At 36.2% G+C, this 19,369-nt stretch overlaps 1 protein-coding gene across 31 annotated transcripts in view; it reads left to right on the top strand.

Annotated features, from left to right (window-relative positions):
• MYO9A (myosin IXA) overlaps positions 1-19,369 on the top strand; it is a 306,752-nt gene that overhangs the window by 216,282 nt on the left and 71,101 nt on the right. For 15 of the 31 annotated variants that reach the window (XM_077939666.1, XM_077939671.1, XM_077939658.1 and 12 more), the window contains 6 exons: positions 1,059-1,378; positions 2,015-3,586; positions 7,531-7,630; positions 8,127-8,342; positions 13,223-13,335; positions 17,486-17,628. In XM_077939666.1, coding sequence (XP_077795792.1) covers positions 1,059-1,378; positions 2,015-3,586; positions 7,531-7,630; positions 8,127-8,342; positions 13,223-13,335; positions 17,486-17,628 — 2,464 coding nt within the window. The remainder of the gene's footprint in view (positions 1-1,058; positions 1,379-2,014; positions 3,587-7,530; positions 7,631-8,126; positions 8,343-13,222; positions 13,336-17,485; positions 17,629-19,369) is intronic. The other 16 variants (XM_077939675.1, XM_077939662.1, XM_077939678.1 and 13 more) reach the window with 2 other exon arrangements.

Below are 19,369 nucleotides of genomic sequence, written 5' to 3'. Positions count from 1 at the left end.
ACCCAACAGATTATCTGGCATATAATAGACTATTAATAAATATTGATTCCATTGAATTTAAATTAAATTGAATTTTTAGTTATAATGTCTTGTGAGGTCTGAGTAGGGGCTAAGGAGTTACCTAATATTTGTTGACATAGTTGTTTTTATTTAACAGTTTTGGAGTGATGTTTGAGAGTTTATATATACTGTTGGTTTTAGACACTCATTTTGGATGATAGGTACCTTTTTTTTACATTTATTTGTTTTATTAATACCCTCATTGATTTATATCATTTCCATAATATCTTTTCCATTTGTGCAAGAAAATCTTTAGTATCTTCATCTTTGGAATGTGTGTCAGGATTACCTTAAACCCATTAGTGTTATTTGGACAAATTGTAACAAAAGAATATAATATGTTAAAATTATTAATAATTTGAAGGACATGAATCATCCAAAAACTTTAAATTAAGTTCTGTAATTAACTCCATCAAGGTTATAGTATTTAAAATAGCTGTTTTAGCCAAACATATCTGGAAGAGAAAACTTTTTTCTATTTATCTTTTTCAGTTGCACTTTCTGCTTTTGTAGAAAACTAATTTTTTTATTTTTTATTTTTTTGAGAGAGAGACTCTCTCTGTCGCCCAGACTGGAGTGGAGTGGCGTGAACTCGGCTCACTGCAAGCTCCACCTCCCAGGTTCATGCCATTCTCCTGCCTCAGCCTCTTCAGTAGCTGGGACTACAGGCGCCCACCACCACGCCCAGCTAATTTTTTTTTTTTTGTATTTTTAGTAGAGATGGTATTTTTAGTAGAGATGTATTTTAGTTTCACTGTTAGCCAGGATGGTTTCGATCTCCTGACCTCATGATCCGCCTGCCTTGGCCTCCAGAAGTGCTGGGATTACAGACGTGAGCCACCGCGCCTGGCCAGAAAACTTATTTTTAATCACCAAGAATTTAGCTGCATAGGCACTTAACCTGTAATTATGACATAAGAAATTTATTCTCTTTTTTTCTTGTGAAAATGCAATGTAAGATATGACAACCAGTTTCTGTTATTTTGTCTTCCCCACAGAGATTCTGGAGGAATTACCTAAATCGGAAGCAAGTCAGAGATGCAGCTGTGCAGAAGGATGCTTTTGTTATGGCTAGTGCAGCTGCTCTTCTCCAAGCTTCCTGGCGTGCTCACTTAGAGAGGCAGCGGTACTTGGAGCTACGGGCTGCAGCCATCGTTATCCAGCAGAAATGGAGAGATCACTATAGGCGCAGGCACATGGCTGCTATTTGCATACAAGCAAGATGGAAAGCCTACAGGGAAAGTAAAAGGTACCAAGAACAAAGGAAAAAAATTATCCTTTTGCAATCAACATGTAGAGGATTCAGAGCAAGACAAAGGTAATCTCTACACTATACTATAATACTTGCTTTTTTTCTTTCATCCCAAGTGCTTTGTTTATACCTCTGCGTTAACACTTATCTAATTTGTATTAGAATTGGTTGTATACAATTTCTTTTCCACTATACTGTGATACTTTTACTGATTTTAACCCACATTGTATTGTCTATAATGGAAGTTAAATAAGGTTTTATTGAATTAAATTGGATCGAAAATCTACATGGTCTGTGATCATAACTGCTAAGAATTAACTTTTACATTAGGCCGAATCTTACAAAATTGGCAATATTCAACTGTTTTTACTTTCAGAAACTGTAATTTCACACTTAAATTAAAATTTCACTTTAGTTTGAGGTTTACTTTAAAATAAAGCTAATATTAAAGTGAGAGCTTTATTTCTGAATTAGTTTACATTTTGACTGAAATGCCCAGGTAGAAGTTATACACTTAATGAAATATCATCTGACTCATGGAAATAGGAAAATTGTAAAATGTGCATTCAAGTTAATTTAAGAAGTACTTAGGTATTGTAAAAAGATTTTATAACTGCATTTTTTCTTAAATTCTCAGGAAGTATGTTCTCTTCAGTGGTAACTAAGATATTTCTGTAACCCATTTTGTCTGTTTTTATATAGATTTAAAGCTTTAAAAGAACAAAGGCTAAGAGAAACAAAACCAGAACTTGGATTGGTGAATATTAAAGGATATGGATCTCTGGAAATTCAGGGTTCAGACCCTTCAGAATGGGAGGATTGTTCTTTTGACAACAGAATAAAAGCCATAGAGGAATGTAAATCTGTAACAGAGAGTAATCGAATTAGCCATGAAAGTTCGGTGGACTGCTTGAAGAAGTCACCAAACAAGCAGCAGGAGAGAGCCCAAAGCCGGAGTGGTGTGGACTTGCAGGAAGATGTGCTTGTAAGAGAGAGACCCAGATCCTTGGAGGATCTCCATCAGAAAAAAGTAGGCCGGGCTAAAAGAGAAAGTAGGAGAATGAGAGAACTAGAGCAAGCTATATTTAGCTTAGAATTGCTGAAAGTTCGTTCTCTTGGTGGTGTTTCTCCTTCAGAGGATCGCAGATGGTCTACAGAATTGGTGCCTGAAGGCCTTCAGTCTCCACGGGGTACACCTGATAGTGAGAGCTCTCAAGGAAGCTTGGAACTTCTGAGCTCTGAGGAAAGCCAAAAGAGCAAACTAGAATCTGTAATTTCAGATGAAGGAGACTTGCTGTTTCCATCACCTAAGATATCCAGCAGTCCAAAATTTGATTCACGGGACAATGCCCTCAGTGCCTCAAATGAGACTAGCTATGCAGAGCATTTGAAGGATGGAACTATGAAGGAAAAGGTGGTCTGCAGTTCTGAGTCTATTACCTGTAAACCACAGCTGAAAGACTCCTTCATTTCAAATAGTCTGCCTACTTTTTTTTATATCCCCCAACAAGACCCACAGAAAACAAATTCCCAACTAGACACAAGTATCCAAAGAAACAAACTATTGGAAAATGAAGACACACCAGGGGAAGCTCTTACTTTGGATATCAACAGGGAAACTAGAAGGTATCACTGCTCAGGAGAAGATCAAATTGTTCCTCCTTTGAATACAGAGTCTTCTAATCCTATGCTTAAGAAGTTAGAAAAGCTAAACACTGAGAAGGAAGAAAGGCAAAAGCAGTTGCAGCAACAGAATGAAAAAGAGATGATGGAACAGATTCGCCAGCAAACCGATATTTTAGAGAAGGAGCGCAAAGCGTTCAAGACAATTGAAAAGCCAAGAATTGGAGAGTGTTTGGTGGCACCATCTTCCTATCAGTCAAAGCAGAGAGTAGAGAGGCCATCCTCTCTCCTCAGCTTAAATACCTCAAATAAGGGAGAACTTAACGTACTGGGGTCCCTATCAGTAAAAGATGCAGCTCTTGCCCAGAAAGACAGCTCCTCTGCTCGCTTACTCCCAAAGGATAGACCTGTCACCGTGTTCTTTGAAAGAAAAGGAAGTCCATGCCAATCTAGTACTGTTAAAGAATTATCCAAGACAGACAGAATGGGTGCCCAGCTGAATGTAGCCTGTAAACTCTCTAATAATCGCATTTCAAAAAGAGAACACTTTATGCCAACTCAGTCTTATAGCCACAATTCTGATGACCTTTCCAGAGAGGGAAATACTAGGCCCATTTTCTTCACTCCAAAGGACAATATGAATATTCCCCTGTAAGTGAAATGTTTATTTATGTTTATGTATAAATGGGAAACTTCTTGGAGTATTTTTATTAAGGTGCCTTGTTCTGCTCCAACTGTTTGTGTAAAGTGGCTGCTCAACTTGGCCATTTTCTCTTTGTAAAAATATTCCCTAATTGTTGACTCTACCATCACCTGAAGTTGGTTGTAGTTATACCCTAGGAATCCTTGACTAATCATGAATAGCAGAGTAAATACTGGGTTCCTCCCCATTAAGTGAGAAGCATTTGTGAAGGGCAGTACAGTGCCTGTAAACATAGTAGGCATTCACCGAATACTGGTTGCTTTACAGCTGTGAGGTTTAGTAGTCCAAGGTTGTTCATTTCAGGCTTTAAAGAAGTTAATTTGTTTTGTTACAGCTGTCGGCCTTTTTTTTTTTTTTTTTTTTGAGACGGAGTCTCGCTCTGTCGCCCAGGCTGGAGTGCAGTGGCCGGATCTCAGCTCACTGCAAGCTCCGCCTCCCAGGTTCACGCCATTCTCCTGCCTCAGCCTCCCAAGTAGCTGGGACTACAGGCGCCCGCCACCTCGCCCGGCTAGTGTTTTGTATTTTTTTTTTTTTTAGTAGAGATGGGGTTTCACCAGGTTAGCCAGGATGGTCTCGATCTCCTGACCTTGTGATCCGCCCATCTCGGCCTCCCAAAGTGCTGGGATTACAGGCTTGAGCCACCGCGCCCGGCCTGTCGGCCTATTTATGATCATCATTACGTTCATTTTACTTCTTTGTGTGTGATAAACACATAACATAAAGTTTCCCATCTTAACCATTTTACAGTAGTGTTAACTGTTTGTTTTGCAGAAGATCTCTAGAACTTTTTCTTCCTGTAAAATAAAACTCTGTACCCACTGAACAACTCTGCTTTTCCGTCTAGCCCCTGCCAACCATCATTCTACTTTCTGTTTCCAAGAGTTTACTTTTTATACCTCATATAAATAGAATTTCTTTTTTCTTTTTTCTTTTTTTAATAGATGGAGTCTCACTCTGTCACCCAGGCTGGAGTGCAATGGTGTGATCTCAGCTAACTGCAACCTCTGCCTCCTGGGTTCAAGCAGTTCTTCTGTCTCAGCTTCCTGAGTAGCTGGGACTACAGGTGCACGCCACCATGCCTGGCTAATTTTTGTATTTTTAGTGGAGACAGGGTTTCACCATATTGTCAGGCTGATTTCAAACTCCTGACCTCAGGTTATCCACCCGCCTCTGCCCCCCAAATTGCTGGGATTACAGGTGTGAGCCACCATGCCCAGCCCTGAGTAGAATTTCTTTATACTTTTTTAAACTAGTGGTAGTCATGAGAAAAGCATTTTTAAGTGGTACATAAAAACAAATTTAACAAAATTGAAGATACTTGTATTGTCTTTGTATTTGGTAGATTCTTTTGGTTCTTGTGGGAGAATGTCATCATTGAAATGAAAGGAGGGCTGTATCTTTGGGCTAAGAAAATAAATTTTACATTAACAATGAAAATAACCTTTTCTCTCCTTTTATGTATAACCCGAACATTTAAATGTTCCACCCTTTAAAATTTCATATGGATTTTAGAGAAATCCTTTGTAAATGTGGGCAAGAGATGATCAATAATTTATTTTTCCACCAAGAGTTTCTATAGTATTATAAAGTGCAGTTGAGCTTAGTGACAGCTTTAAGTATTATTCCCACCCATTAACCTACAGATTTCCCAGAAGTTCAAAGGCTCTGTGTAGCATATGCACCCATAAGAGAGTGTTAAAAACATATTCCCTGTCATTCTAAGTTTAGTGATACATGCTATTCCATGCATATCTGTGAGTGAGCTCTTTAATATTCTTCTTTAATGTCTGTTAATTATGACATTTATGTGTGTCATTGTATTATAGATGTATACACTTACAAAGTAGCTGTTGGGATCCATGAATTTGTTTTGTAGAAAACAATTGTAGATTCCAAAAAATATTAATCATCCTTGTGAATTATTTATCTTATTTTTCCAAGATATATAGTTGTAGGTCTATTTGAGCTGATTTCCTTTATTGCTTTATTAATGGTCTACTTATCTTTAAAATTATTGTATATTAGATTATATTAAACTCTACAGATAAAATTCATACTTTAAATCTCGTTCTATTATATAAGTAATACTAGAAACATGAACATTTTGTAGAATCATAAATGTTAGTGCTTCTGAATTATGTAGTCTAGTTCCCACATGTTATAGATAAGGCCACTGGGGTCCATAGAGGTGAAATGACTTATTCAAGATCATATATTTAGAGAAATGGCTGGGACTAGAACTTGCATTTTATCATTAAGGATCAGCATTGGGTTTTATGTTTAGAAAGTAATACTAGGTTAGTGTCCCTTTTGTACTGTAGTGGATCATGATGAGTACACAGTAGTTTTTAACTGTTTAATGAGAGAGGACAAAAAAAATCATGGTGAAGTCTAAAAATTGCTGTGAGTTAAAAGGTTAATTGCAGTGGTCAAGTACTATCAAGATTCTATTAATCGTTGTTTCTCTTTGGAGGATAAATGAAGGTCCAATAGGCTCAACTGTGGCAAGAGAGATTTTGATAGCCAGAAGAGAATCCTTTAGGACAAGCTAGGATTGCTAGGCTTACATATATTACATACAAAAAAGGAGATCTCTATGAAGACTTTAGCTAGCAAAGATTGCATCTATTTGTATTTGTTTCAGGCTTATTGCATAGAGGCAAAGGGCAAGATAATTTCTTACGTCTCCTAGACTTTCTTTTATAAAAATTAAATGAAAGATTTTCAATGGAAGAACAATTAATCTACCAACTAGTATCATAAGTTAGTGTCTAATTTTAGCCAGCACTATGCTTGGAAGTAAGATATGATTCTCAAGGAGCTTACAGTTCTACTCAGGAGAGATTATCAATATGTTGTTGAGACTTATGGTACTGAGTTAATATAGGTAATTGGGGCCATGAAGGTGCAGGTTATATATACTTTTTCATCAGATTCTGACATCTATTTCTGCCCAGAATTTAATGATAAAATAGTCCCATCATACAGTTATTCAGGTCTGGAGCATACTTTAAGTTTGATAACAACTTCTTATCCTGCCAGTGTTGATTTTATTCTATTCAACATGAAGCCTTTTGTTTGTTTTTTGGGTTTTTTCAGACAGAGTTTCACTCTTGTCACCCAGGCTAGAGTATGCAGTGGCACGATCTTGGCTCACTGCAACCTCTGCCTCCTGGGTTCAAGTGATTCTCCTGCCTCAGCCTCCCAAGTACCTGGATTACAGGCACCTGCCACCACACCCAGCTAATTTTTGTATTTTTAGTAGAGACGGAGTTTTGCCATGTTGACCAAGGTGGTCTCAAACTCCTGACCTCGTGTGGTCCGCCTGCCTCGGCCTCCCAAACTGCTGGGATTACAGGCATGAGCCACTGCGCCCGGCCTCAACGTCAAGTTTTAAAACTCAGACAATGGACGAAAGCTACAAAGAGAGATTTCAGAAGGAGTTTTCTAACCAATAGGAACTATCTCAGTATAAAATATAATGAGATCCTCATCACTGGATGGCTATTTTTCAGATATTTTATAATGATTAGATGGAAAGGCCCCTTGTAAGACTAGTATTCTAAAGATTCAGGGATTTGGTATTTTCCTTTCCTCATCATCAGATCTATTTTATTTCTTGAGTTTTATTTTGCAACTAGTATTCTTAAACATGTCATATTCATAGTGGAATATACCCACTGATCATCAGGACAAGGCCTCTAGTAATTCAGTCATATGTGTAGGTTCAGGATTATTATTACTAATTAGCTAAGCAGAAAAAATATGACTTAGTGTCTTGGGAATTGACTAAGAGTTGAAAATATTTATGGAATTTGCTGGAAGTCTTTAACCTGGCTGCCATGGGATATCTGCTAAGAACTGAAACATAATTTCATTGTTTTATTTAAAGTGTCAGCAAAGAAGCCTTAAACAGTAAAAATCCTCAACTCCGTAAAGGAGATGAACCAGCATGGAAACCTGTGAAGTTAGCTGGGCCAGGCCAAAGAGAGGTAAGTATTGGGTCTTGTTTATCTATCTTCTATGCAAAAGAGATGTACATTATTTTGGAAATTGTTATTCTTGTAGGTAGAGCACCTCATCTACCCATTTACTCCCAAGTGTTTTTAGAGAAAGAAGCCATGAGCTGAGATTGTTATAATTATGGAGGTGTACTCCAGGCAGGGAATGGTGCCTGAGAACCCAGTTGCTAAGAAAAAGAAGGCAATTTGTGCAAGTGACGTTGTTGACTTATTATGGCAGTGAAAGATGACTTCTTTGGCTATGTAGAACAGTGTAGATTTAGCTTTCATTCTCGTCCTTCGTCCAGAGTAATGTATCAAATTCCTTTTGGTCATCCCTGTCACTTCTCCTAGTGGAAAGGGCATGGTGGGGTGGAGGGATATTTCAAGAAATTCATGAGCCCTCTGATGTCTTTCATTGGCATCATCTCACAAAGAAAAAAAAACCCAAACATTGTTGTGTTATTTGTTTTATCATTTGGTCAAGCAGGTTGCCAGACCGGCCCATAAAAAGAAAGCTCGAATGGCGCGGACGCGCTCCGATTTCTTGACTAGAGGTACTTTTGCCGATGGGGAGGGGGATACAGAGGAAGACGATTACGATGACATTATTGAGCCCCTTCTCTCCCTTGACCAAGCTTCTCACTGTGAGCTAGGGCCTACACCCAGCCTGGATCAGGCCTCTCACAGTGACTCCGAAATGGTAATTTTACAGCAATATAAGAAAAATAGCAAGCAAATCTGATGGAAATAGTCTTTGCTAATCTAAAGCTAACCTTCACAGCTTCTTCCCATGTAACGGTTTGTACATGGGAAACCTCAGTGAACACAGCAACTAAGCTAAACCTTAATTTAATAGAACTCAAATAAATGGCACTTTAAAAAGGTATAAATTAGGCAAAATTAAGATTATTTGACTTAGCACTAATGTAGAAATTTTCCATGTTGTATCTTAAAAGGTCTAGAGCAGTGGTCCTTACATTTTTTCTGTAAAAGGTCAGATAATAAATATTTTAGACTTTGTGGGGCATGTAGGCTCTATTGCAACTACCTAACTTAACAACTTAACTTAGCCACTATAGTGTGAAAGCAGCCGTAGACACTAAGTAAACAAATGGGCATGACTGTCTTGTAATAAAACTGCAAAAACAGACAGTAGATTGTATTTGACCTGTTGTCCATCGTTTACTGATCCTTGGTTTAGTTTACTGATCCTTGGTCTGAAATAATCCAGTAGCTTTTAGCTACAATGCACTTGTACATTTTTTGCCTGTAAACTTGCTTCCTCCACCTCACTTTTCACTGATAAGAAATAAACATGAATTTTTAAACATACAGTGAGCAAAAAGTGTCTTCCTGGACCAACCCAGCCAAATAGAAGGCTATATATAATGTGAATTTGCATTAATCACACAATATAACATTGGTGTTGCGTTTGAATAAAGCTGCACTATTTTAAGCTAAGAATATAACTATATCACCTTTTCAGCCGAAATCAGGTGTATATGTGGTTTGACAAGTATTAGTGTATTGATGGGTATTGCCTTAATATTAAGGCAAAGAGTTTCATTTTGGAATTGTCCTAGAAATATATAATGTAAGGACCATATGTCTAATATGAACCAAAACATCACTGATGAAGTGGAGTGAAATAACGTTTTATTTCCATGCATATCTGTAACTGAGCTCTCTAATATTCTTTAGTGTCTGTCAATTATTGGAGAAAAATTTTAGAATGATCTTTATTTGACTCATTAAATATTCTATCTTTGAACTGTTTTAAGCTGTTTGAATTGTCCAAGATTTAGTTAATTGAAATTTCTCCTATTGTCCAGAATAATCTCGTTGCCTTTTTCTTTTGTTGGAGGTATACCCAGTTTTTAAGTGACAAAACTGATGTTTTATGAAGGCAAAAACAACAAAAAGAGAAGAATGCAGGACAAGTCCCCTGATTAGATAAATGAGTCATTAACCTGAGCCGAACTGTAGGATTACAGAAACTGGAAACATTCTGTGTATCTGTTAATATATATAATTAGAGCCAAAATCTTCAGTGTAGAATAAAATAACAGCATTTTAGAGGTGCCCTGTATTTGAGTTATAAATAAGGAAATATACTGTGTTATCTGATTAACAGTTAAATACGAAATTATGTAATGGAATAAACTAATTTTAATGAGAAGTCCTGCTTTGTCTAGTATACATAGATTTATTGTTTGCAGAAAAACTTTGGCATTTATGACTGCTGTTTTGTTCCTGAGAGTTTCCTTTGTAACAACCCTTAGTCCTTTTGGTGATAGACTTTTTTTACACTGGGAACTTTTACTGAGATGAACCAGGAAGTTGGGCTTTCTGCTTGGAGCATTCAGCTCCTTTCAGTGTTCTAGCCTCTGTTCACCTGCTTGACGGTCACTGCATGCCAGTAGTTGTAGAGCACTTCCCTGCACAGTGTGTTAGTCATGTCTCCAGCTTTCTCCTTTCCTTCTCTTTCATCACGAGCTATTTTAGGAACAGGTGATGGTGCTTGTTTCTTGTGGACACTGCATGAAGCAGCTTTGCTTTGTAGAATATGCGGATAGATACTTACTGGGGTTGGGGATGGGGTGGGTAGGAACAATTTTTAAATATGTTTCTCTTTTTATTTATCTTGAGAATATTCCATGTTCTAACATTATCTGATATTGTGAAGATGAAGATGTATTATGTCTAAATAAAATCTACTGCTATCTCACAATCCAGATATTTTCTGGATTTTAAATGGATTTGATTTTCTAGGTACATGGAGTTTTAAAAACTGGATTTTTTTTTCTGAACAAACTGATTTTATTACTCTGAAGTGTGTCATTAAATCTTGGAAGAAATTGCTGTATGACCTTTCTAATTGTGAAGTAACTCAATCTAATGGGATAAAGACTTTCACAAATGAATTGAAGGAGATTTCATAAGCATTACCTGTTGAGTTTTTAAATTATTAATCAGTTGTTACCTGCTCTGGGAGGGGAAACAAGTGTAGTAGTTTCCCTCCTTAGTGACTTTGGTGTTTTTTAACCTCTTACTTCAAACTCTGCCGTTTGAATAACTGTTTAGTTTCTGTATGCTGCTCTCACTCCATTTTTATACACACCATGTTGGCATTTATTCAAGAAGAATGGCATGTTCTGCTAAACATTTTTTTTTTTTTAAGGTAACTTTTATATATTTTTTTAGTTTCTCCGTTTTCTGGATGGTAAGCGGGTTAGTAGAATCATTTCTATTCCTTATTTATAGGATTAGTATTAGAAACATTATACTTTTCTCTATACAGTTTTCTTTTATCATCCCCTAAATTTAAAGCAATCATCTCTATGGATATGACTCCTGAATAGCTCTCCAGAATTTCAATCTTTATTACTTCCAGCATAGTAAAATTAAATTTCTCATTATTCCCCCTAAACTGCTGTCACTTCTTATATTCCTGTTTCTGCTGTTCTCTGAGATACTCTCTAATCCTTATCTGTGTTGAATTTTCTTTCTCTCTGATGTCTATTCCATGGACTGCCAGAAAAACCTGTTGATCAAACAAAGCTGTTTATTAGCTTATTACAGTAAGAAAAAACCCACTTTGACTGTATCTTAGTAATATCTCACAAGGGAGAAGTCAGGAGAGGATATTCATAAAGTTTTAGGACCTGGGCTAGGTGATTTTGAGGTCGGTCTTGCATGTAGAAAACTGGTTGTTATTGAACAAAGTTTATTACGTAAGAGTTTTGGATTGTCAGCCTTAAGACAGCAGCCACACTGTTGACTATACACTTAGTATTCATATGTGTATTTTATTCCTCTAAAAAAAGGACTAGTTTATAGCATTGAACTATCTGTTCTTTGAAGATTTGGCAGAATTTTCTATGAAACCACCTGGGAGTGATACTTTTTTGTGGTGTAGTTCCTTGATAAGTTTTTCTTTTTTTCTTCTAGGGAAATTTGTCTTTTTTAAACCTTTTATCTAACAGGGTCAATTTTGGTGAACACTTTTTTCTTATAAAATTATCAATTTCATCTAACTTTTCAGTTTATTTGCATAGAGGTCTGGAAAATAAGAGCTGAGCACAGAGGCATGTGCCTGTAGTCCCAGCTACTCAGAAGGCCGAGGCAGGAGGATAACTGGAGCCCAGGAGTGCAAGGATGCAGTGAGCTGTGATCGTATCACTGCACTCCAGTCTGGGCAACAGAGCGAGACCCTGTCTCTTAAAAAAAAAAAATAGATTTGTTAGACCCAAACAGTACTCAGTCTAAGGCTAATTATTCTTGACTATTGAGGTGAGATCCTCTGTACACTTTGCCCAGTGCCCTGGGAATCATAAAGTTATGTCCTCTGGCTCTTGGGCATAGACACTATTACTGACCTTTTGTGAGTGATGGGCTCAATTACCTTTAATCCTTTGAAGTGATCTTTTTCCTAGTCTTGGGTTGTTTTCTCATACAAAGTGTTGATTAGTACTCAAGCTGAATATTCAATGTGGACCTTCGGTAGATCTCTAGAGTTCTGTCTTTGTGCTTCTCACTCCTCTCCAGTACTCTGTCTTTTGGTCTCTAGTCATCATGTTCACTTTCAGCTTCATGTGTTCCACTCAGAGTCTGTCAAGTTTCACCTGGTTTCCCTCTCTCTGCATCACGGCCTAGAAACTCTCAAGGCAGTAAGATGGGACAAGTGTAGGACATACTTCCTTTTTTCCCCATCTGTCAGGGATATCTGTCCATTGTTTTAAACATTGCGGTTTCATATTATTTTGTCTGGGTTTTTTGTTGGTTTCATGTAAGAGGGTAGACCAGATCCCTATTACTTCATCTTTGCCAACTTAGGGTATTTCCTCTTTCTGTTAATAAGGCCATAGTCACACAGTCCAAAAGACTAAAGAAAGAATATTATAACTACAGAAAAATGAAATATTAGGAAATGACTTGAACAGATAACAAGAAATTCTCTCCTCAGGACAGGATTGTCTTTAGAGGGACACATTTTAAACAAATGGAACAAGAACTGCCAATTAAAAATCAGGTCACAGTTTGATAGCCTTATAAGTTGTTTATAATTTAGACCATTAATGATGGTAATGAGCCTTTATTCTTTCGTCTTTTGGCTCTTTAAAAATCATTGTATATTCCATCTCTTTTAAATTATTGATTAGATACATGAAGAATTTATAATAGCAAATTAAGCCATAAAAGTAATAGCCACCTTTTGGGATAAATAAAAGGAGATTTGAAAAACAATAGTTAGCCCTCTAGATTTATTAGATCCTGCATCTTTTCTCTATATCTTTAAATGGTTTTTACTTTCTTGCCTCTCCAGTTGAGATTCCTTTTTAAATTGTCAGAAAATATGAACCGGTAGATCCTGTTTATTTCATTGACCAAGTCCTCTTTATTTCAGATTACTTTATATAAAGTTTTCAGTAGGCTCTATTATTTCAATGAATCTCTGAATAATATGAATGTTTTTGTGTGTTTTTAAATAGCTCAAGTAATTCTATAACCTGAATTTTAATTACAGTGCTATCATATATTTACTTGGCATTAAATCTTTCACATATGTAATTATTACAGACATCACAGCGATTTTCATCAGTTGATGAACAAGCAAAGCTTCATAAGACTATGTCTCAAGGAGAGATTACCAAGTTGGCAGTGAGACAGAAGGCTTCAGATTCAGATATAAGGTATAAAGTATACATAGAGTTAATGGGGTAATATAATTTTATTTGATAATTGACTATAGTTAAGTACTGAGCTTTTTTAAAAAACTGGAATTGATAGGCCACTTTTGAAATTAAGCTTATTTACCAATTTTTCAAGAAATGGTAAGTACCTACTGTTTATAGGCACATAGTAGTTCAGATACGTATTGAAGAGAAGAGAAGAAAAATTTCCCTCAACCCTCAAAAGTTCATGGTTGGGACAGAATCCTGTAACAAAAGACAGATTAACAAGAGAAAAATACGCAAGTTAGTGCATATAGTACATGCACATCATACAGAGGAAAAGTAACTCAAAACAGTGGTTTAGGAATCTGACTTATATATTGTCTTCAACAATGAACAATAAATTTTAGAGAAGTGACAAGACAAAGATAAGCAGTTTCAGGCTTCCAAAGGTGACAAAACTGTGGGAAGGTAAATTTATGGGGAAACTAATGGAGTAAAGTTAGTAGATTCCTCTGATGTCATTTCTAGCTGATAAAGGTCTACACTGTCTCCAGTGATTAACTTCCGTCCTTGTTGGTAGAGAGGGAAGAAAGAACACCTTTACAAATTTATATCCTGCTTTTAGGGGAACAGTAGGGTAGAGAGCTTTTCTGCACCTACTTCTTAATTGCCTTTAGCTTAAAAATATTTATCTCAGAGAGGAATACTTTGGGGTGGCACATACTGGTTCCTTTCAATATAATGAGCTTTATCTCCCTCTATACTTAGCAGTATGATTTGGGGAAAGTCTCCAAATCGTTATATGACTTATGGTATTTTGTTGTAAAAGAGGCTGAGACTAAATAAGATTTAGTGTTACTTAGATGAGACTAAATAGATGCAAGCTTTGGACTTGGATTCTGTTCTGAGGTAAGTATTTTAGAAATGGAACTGAGAAGAACTTTCAGGAGATAATTCTTTTCTCTTTAAGAGAGCTTATGGAATTTTTATTTTTCAAATAAATATCTTTGTCCCTCATTATGTTGTATAAGCATTTGGGCCTCACTGAAAACTTACAAGATTATGTTGAAATTTTTCTGGTTCATAACCATATTAAAGACCACTTTTTCACTGACTGTAGAGGTATAATTTAAGGTATCCCAAATCCAGAGCAAATAATACTAGAAATCAAATATTGAGAAATAAGATATAACACAGTAGAAGAACATACATCTGGAAATAATAGATTATGTATATTTAATTTCCACATCCTCCCCTACAATTACTAAAATGACAAAATCTACAAAGGACTGTTCTCCCCTTCAAAAAAACTCAGAAGTGAAGACAACTGCAGTAAAACTATGGAATCCAAAAAATAAATGGACTTTAAATTTTAAATATGTTAATACATACGAGAAAGCAAAATCCTAATCCAGCTGAGTAAAGCTGAGAAAGATACATCTAACTGGTTGACCTTCCCTAATTATAGCAGAACAAGAAATTTATTATCTGGAAAGTATAAAACAGAGTATCTCTGGATCTGGAGTTTACTAGGTAAAATTGAGGGCTGGGGCACATATTTGGAACATAGGGATTTAATGACTGTTTACATACAGAATGTTAAGATTTCCCAGCCTTCTTCATTTCCCATACCCTCTGAGCAAATGGTTCAAAGAGTTTACTATCAGGAGCTCTCCCTGCAAAGTCAACCAACCAGATAACCCTATAAGGAAGACCATATTTTAGCAGCCCCACCAAGGCACATTAGAGCTTCCAAGCAGCTTTTTTTTTTTTTTTTAACCCTACTTTAAATATTAATCACATACCACTGATCACCATACATTTGAGGAAATACCTTATATTGAAACCAAAACTAACAGATAAAATACAACTTGGAAGAAATCAACTATGCAGGGAATAGAACACTTCAAGATAGACAACTATAACTATCAACAGACCTTCTGCACAACAGATACAATTGTATTCATGAAACCAAATGGTGCGTGAAAGAGAAACATCCATAATAAAAAGGGCTTTTGAAAATTAAAAATATGATAATGTAAAGGAGCAACTCAAGAATCAGAAGGAAAGTTGAGGACATGTCTCAGAACGTTGAGCAAAAAATGAAGAAATGGAAGAGATGGGAATATTAGAAGCTCCATTCAGGAGATCCAGTGACCCAATGGTAGGAACTTTGGAAAGATAGAACCAAGAAAATGGAGGATAAATTATTAATAAAATAATTCAGCGAAATTTTACGGAACTGAAGGACATGATTTTCCAGATTCGAAGATGCCACTGAGTGCCCAACGTAATGAATGAAAACAGACCCATACCAAAAGACATGTTATGAAACAAAAGAGACAAAAGGAATCTCTGTTATGATGAAAGTAGCTTTTCAAATAACAACTGCACAGCAAGCAATGAGGGAAACCACTCCAAATTGGAGCAAGTTAGAAGGCTCTGGGAGAGATTTTTTTCAATAAGATGAAACTGAGAAAGTACCTAATATATTTGAATGTATTGAGAGTTGATAGAAATGGGGAAACACGTGGAGGTGAATTGTATATAGAAAATGAGCAAATGAAAAATCAGTTTTCATGAGCAAATTTTAAAAATCCTCTAGAATAAAGTAGATCGTTTAGGGAATTACATCCCTCAACTGTGAATATTATTTACATAATAAAAATAAATACTGAATATTATTAAAAGTAAATACTGAATATTGATCTAACTAAAATTACAGTATAATTCTTTCGGGAGCACATGTTTGTGGTGGGGTTAGGACTGGAATGGTGGAACATGCCTAATCCTTATCTGTGGCCATGAGTATGATAGTTACAGAAGCACGTTAAATATCAGAAGAATTAGTTAAAGCAATTCAAAAGTGTTGCCTCTAGGGAGCAGCAAATGGGGTGAGCATGGCGGAGAGATACTGTTGTTTTTAGTAAGTCATGTAGAACAATTTCTCTTTTTAATGTATAAATGTATGAGTTTAGTAATAAGCTTTTTTTAAAAAAATTAAAAAAGGAAAAGAAGAAGGAAGAAAGAAAGAGCATGGGCTTCAAAACCAGATAGACTTGATTTTAACTTCCATCTCCATCGGACCTCTAAGCCTTAGTTTGCTCATGTGTAAAGTAAGGATAATAATACCTGTTTATCACAGTAGTTGTGAAAATTAGAAATATCATATGTAAGGCATAGTGCTTGTCACCTAGTACATACTCAAAAATTTTTAATTGAATGAACAGACAAATAAACAGATAAATTAATATACAAATAAACCTACAACTATGAGGTCAGTAACTACATGCCATTGTTATTGCAAGGTACTTCTTTGATGTATATTATGAAAGCGTATATAAGCACTAAGAAGAGGCAATACAATATAATAGATGTGGTTCTGAATTTTTCACTCACTGTGAAACTTTCGGAAAGTTACCTAATATTTAAGTCTCCAGTTTTTCATCTGTATCATATTTATACTAGTTTGTTAAAAGCAAAGTTGTTACTATCACCTGGTCTTTAAGGAAAAAGAAAAAAGAAAAATTGATATTATAATTAAATTTTGTAAGCACTGTGCCTGGAGCATGATACAAGTTCAAATAAGTGACTGTTATTAATAATACTAATAACTCATGAATATAAAATAGTGACATTAAAGCTTTTATTATGTACTGGTGAGTGGAAAGATTTAAAATTCTGTGTGCATCATAACAGTGATGTAAAACTAATGTTTTTTAGAGTGGTAGGATTATTAGTGATTTCTTTAAAAAGTATTTTCTTTGTTGTTAAATTGTGTATATACTGAATCCAAGCTGGATGGGGGACAAGAATGAAAAGAAACCAGTTTGGGAATTAGAAAACTTGAGTTAGAATTCTAGCTCCACTGCTTTGTGGCTGTTTTATTTTAGAAATATTATTTAACTTCTCTGGGTTTTGTTATTTCTATATTCAAGATGTTTCCTCATCTGAATATAGAAATAACAAAACCCAGAGAAGTTAAATAATTTTTCATCTTCCAGGTGAAGTTTAAATGCAAAAATAAAGATAAATATACTTAATTTAAATGTGAAGCTTAAATGAGCTAATATACATAGAAGGTTTGTAAAGCTTAAAGTGATATATACAAATACTACCACTGAGATATTCTAATTTCCATTTTTACCTTTATTTCTTTAAACAGACCTCAAAGAGCTAAGATGAGATTCTGGGCCAAAGGGAAACAAGGGGAGAAGAAGACGACTAGAGTGAAGCCTACTACTCAGTCAGAGGTTTCGCCAGTCTTCACAGGCGCAGATGTGATTCCAGCTCATCAGTTTCCAGATGGTAAAAGTGACGAAAGAGTGGAGCTTATGTTCTTAATTTCTGTTCACTCTTTCCGAAAGTTTGCTATTCCTGTAGTATTTATAATGTCAATTCTGTTGGCTGGATGTTCTAATGAGATAGGACCAGCATTGTTAAATCCTTCCTTAACTAAAAAATAAAGTTACATTTTTCCTACAATAGAAGTTCCCAAAAAATGTGTCACAAAACAATGAAGCAGCAACCACCTCAAAAATGACTGTGTATCATAGGTTAGTCTTAGTTTTCTAAACTGTAAAAATGTAGCCATTATTCATTCATTTAACCTATGTATTACTGGTTATAGCTAATAGCAGCTAATATTTGAGTGCTTACTGCATGCAACGCACTGTAGTAAGCATGTTATGGTTATTAAGTCAGTTGCTCCTGACAACAGTTTTTTGAGAGTTGGTATACTTATTATTCCCAATTTATGGATGAGAAAACTCAGGCACAGGAAGTTTTTTTATTAGGCCAGGCACAATGGTTCACACCTGTAATCCCAGCACTTTGGGAGACTGAGGTGGGCAGATCACATGAGTCCAGGAATTCAACACCAGCCTGAGCACATAGTGAAACCCCATCTCTACAAAAAATATAAAATTTAGCCAGGCATGGAGGCGTGTGCCTGTAGTCCCAGCTACTTGGGAGGCTGAGGTAGGAGGATCACTTGAGTCTGGGAAGTTGAGGCTACAGTGAGCTGTGACCACACCACTGCACTTCAGCCTGGGAGACAGAGTGAGACCCTGTCTCAAATAAATAAATAAAAAAGAAAAGTTATTTATGTATGTGCATATGGTAACTGGAAGAGCTAAGAGTTGAATCCAGGCAGTCCTGCTCCAGAGTCCACAGTCTTAACCACTGTGTTGTATATTAAGTACTTGCTATATTTCAGTATCTAGCAGATGCCTGGCACTTTATAATAGCTCTTATTTTTCAATTTTAGAGACAAGGTCTCACTGTGTTGCTTAGGCTGGAGTGGTGTGATCATAGCTCACTGTAATCTCTAACTTCTGGGCTCAATCTGTCCTCCCACCTCAGCCTCTCAGAGTGCTGGGATTACAGCCATCATCCACCATGCCCAGTCCCATAGCTCTTATTTTAACTTTCTGGGCATGCAGCATAACACATTTGAGAAGTACTCAACAGTTAGTTCATCTTTCAGAAAACTGACCTTTCTAAATGGGAAAATTACTTATTCTCCATGTTATCCTAATGTTAGAAGATTACCCCTTCTTCTCAAGCCCTTTTCTCAGGTATGCCTGAGAGTTGTTAGCTACTATGTAAAGATACCAACTATCTTCAACAGGGATATACATCCAAGGTGGGTATATGGTAATGTGGGTGAAATACTAGCATTGACTAAAATAGAAAGAGGTCCTCGGAAGAAAGTCTAAGGCAGGATAGAACAGACCCAGTTAAAATAAGAAACCAAAATCTTCCCATATCTGGGATAAAATAGAGAAACAAGGAGGAAAAATCATCAAGCTTCCCAGAGGGATGGATGGGCTTGAGCTCTCTATGCCAGAGGAAAAAATGGTGGAAAGGTAGTTAGACCCCTGTTTTTGTATCTTACGGCTTTGCTTCTACCAGTTGACAAATGGATGTGGATAAAACCAATAACAAGTTAAATGAATACTACAGGTTTGGGAAACAGAATTCCCTGCTATTGAGTGACTAAGGTGATCAATTTCATCTGGTTGACAGTCATCATTCGAAGTTTTTT

The sequence above is a fragment of the Macaca mulatta genome, chromosome 7 (genome assembly GCF_049350105.2).
Source record: "Macaca mulatta isolate MMU2019108-1 chromosome 7, T2T-MMU8v2.0, whole genome shotgun sequence".
NCBI lineage: Eukaryota > Metazoa > Chordata > Mammalia > Primates > Cercopithecidae > Macaca > Macaca mulatta.
This window is presented reverse-complemented; position numbering and strand designations above follow the sequence as displayed.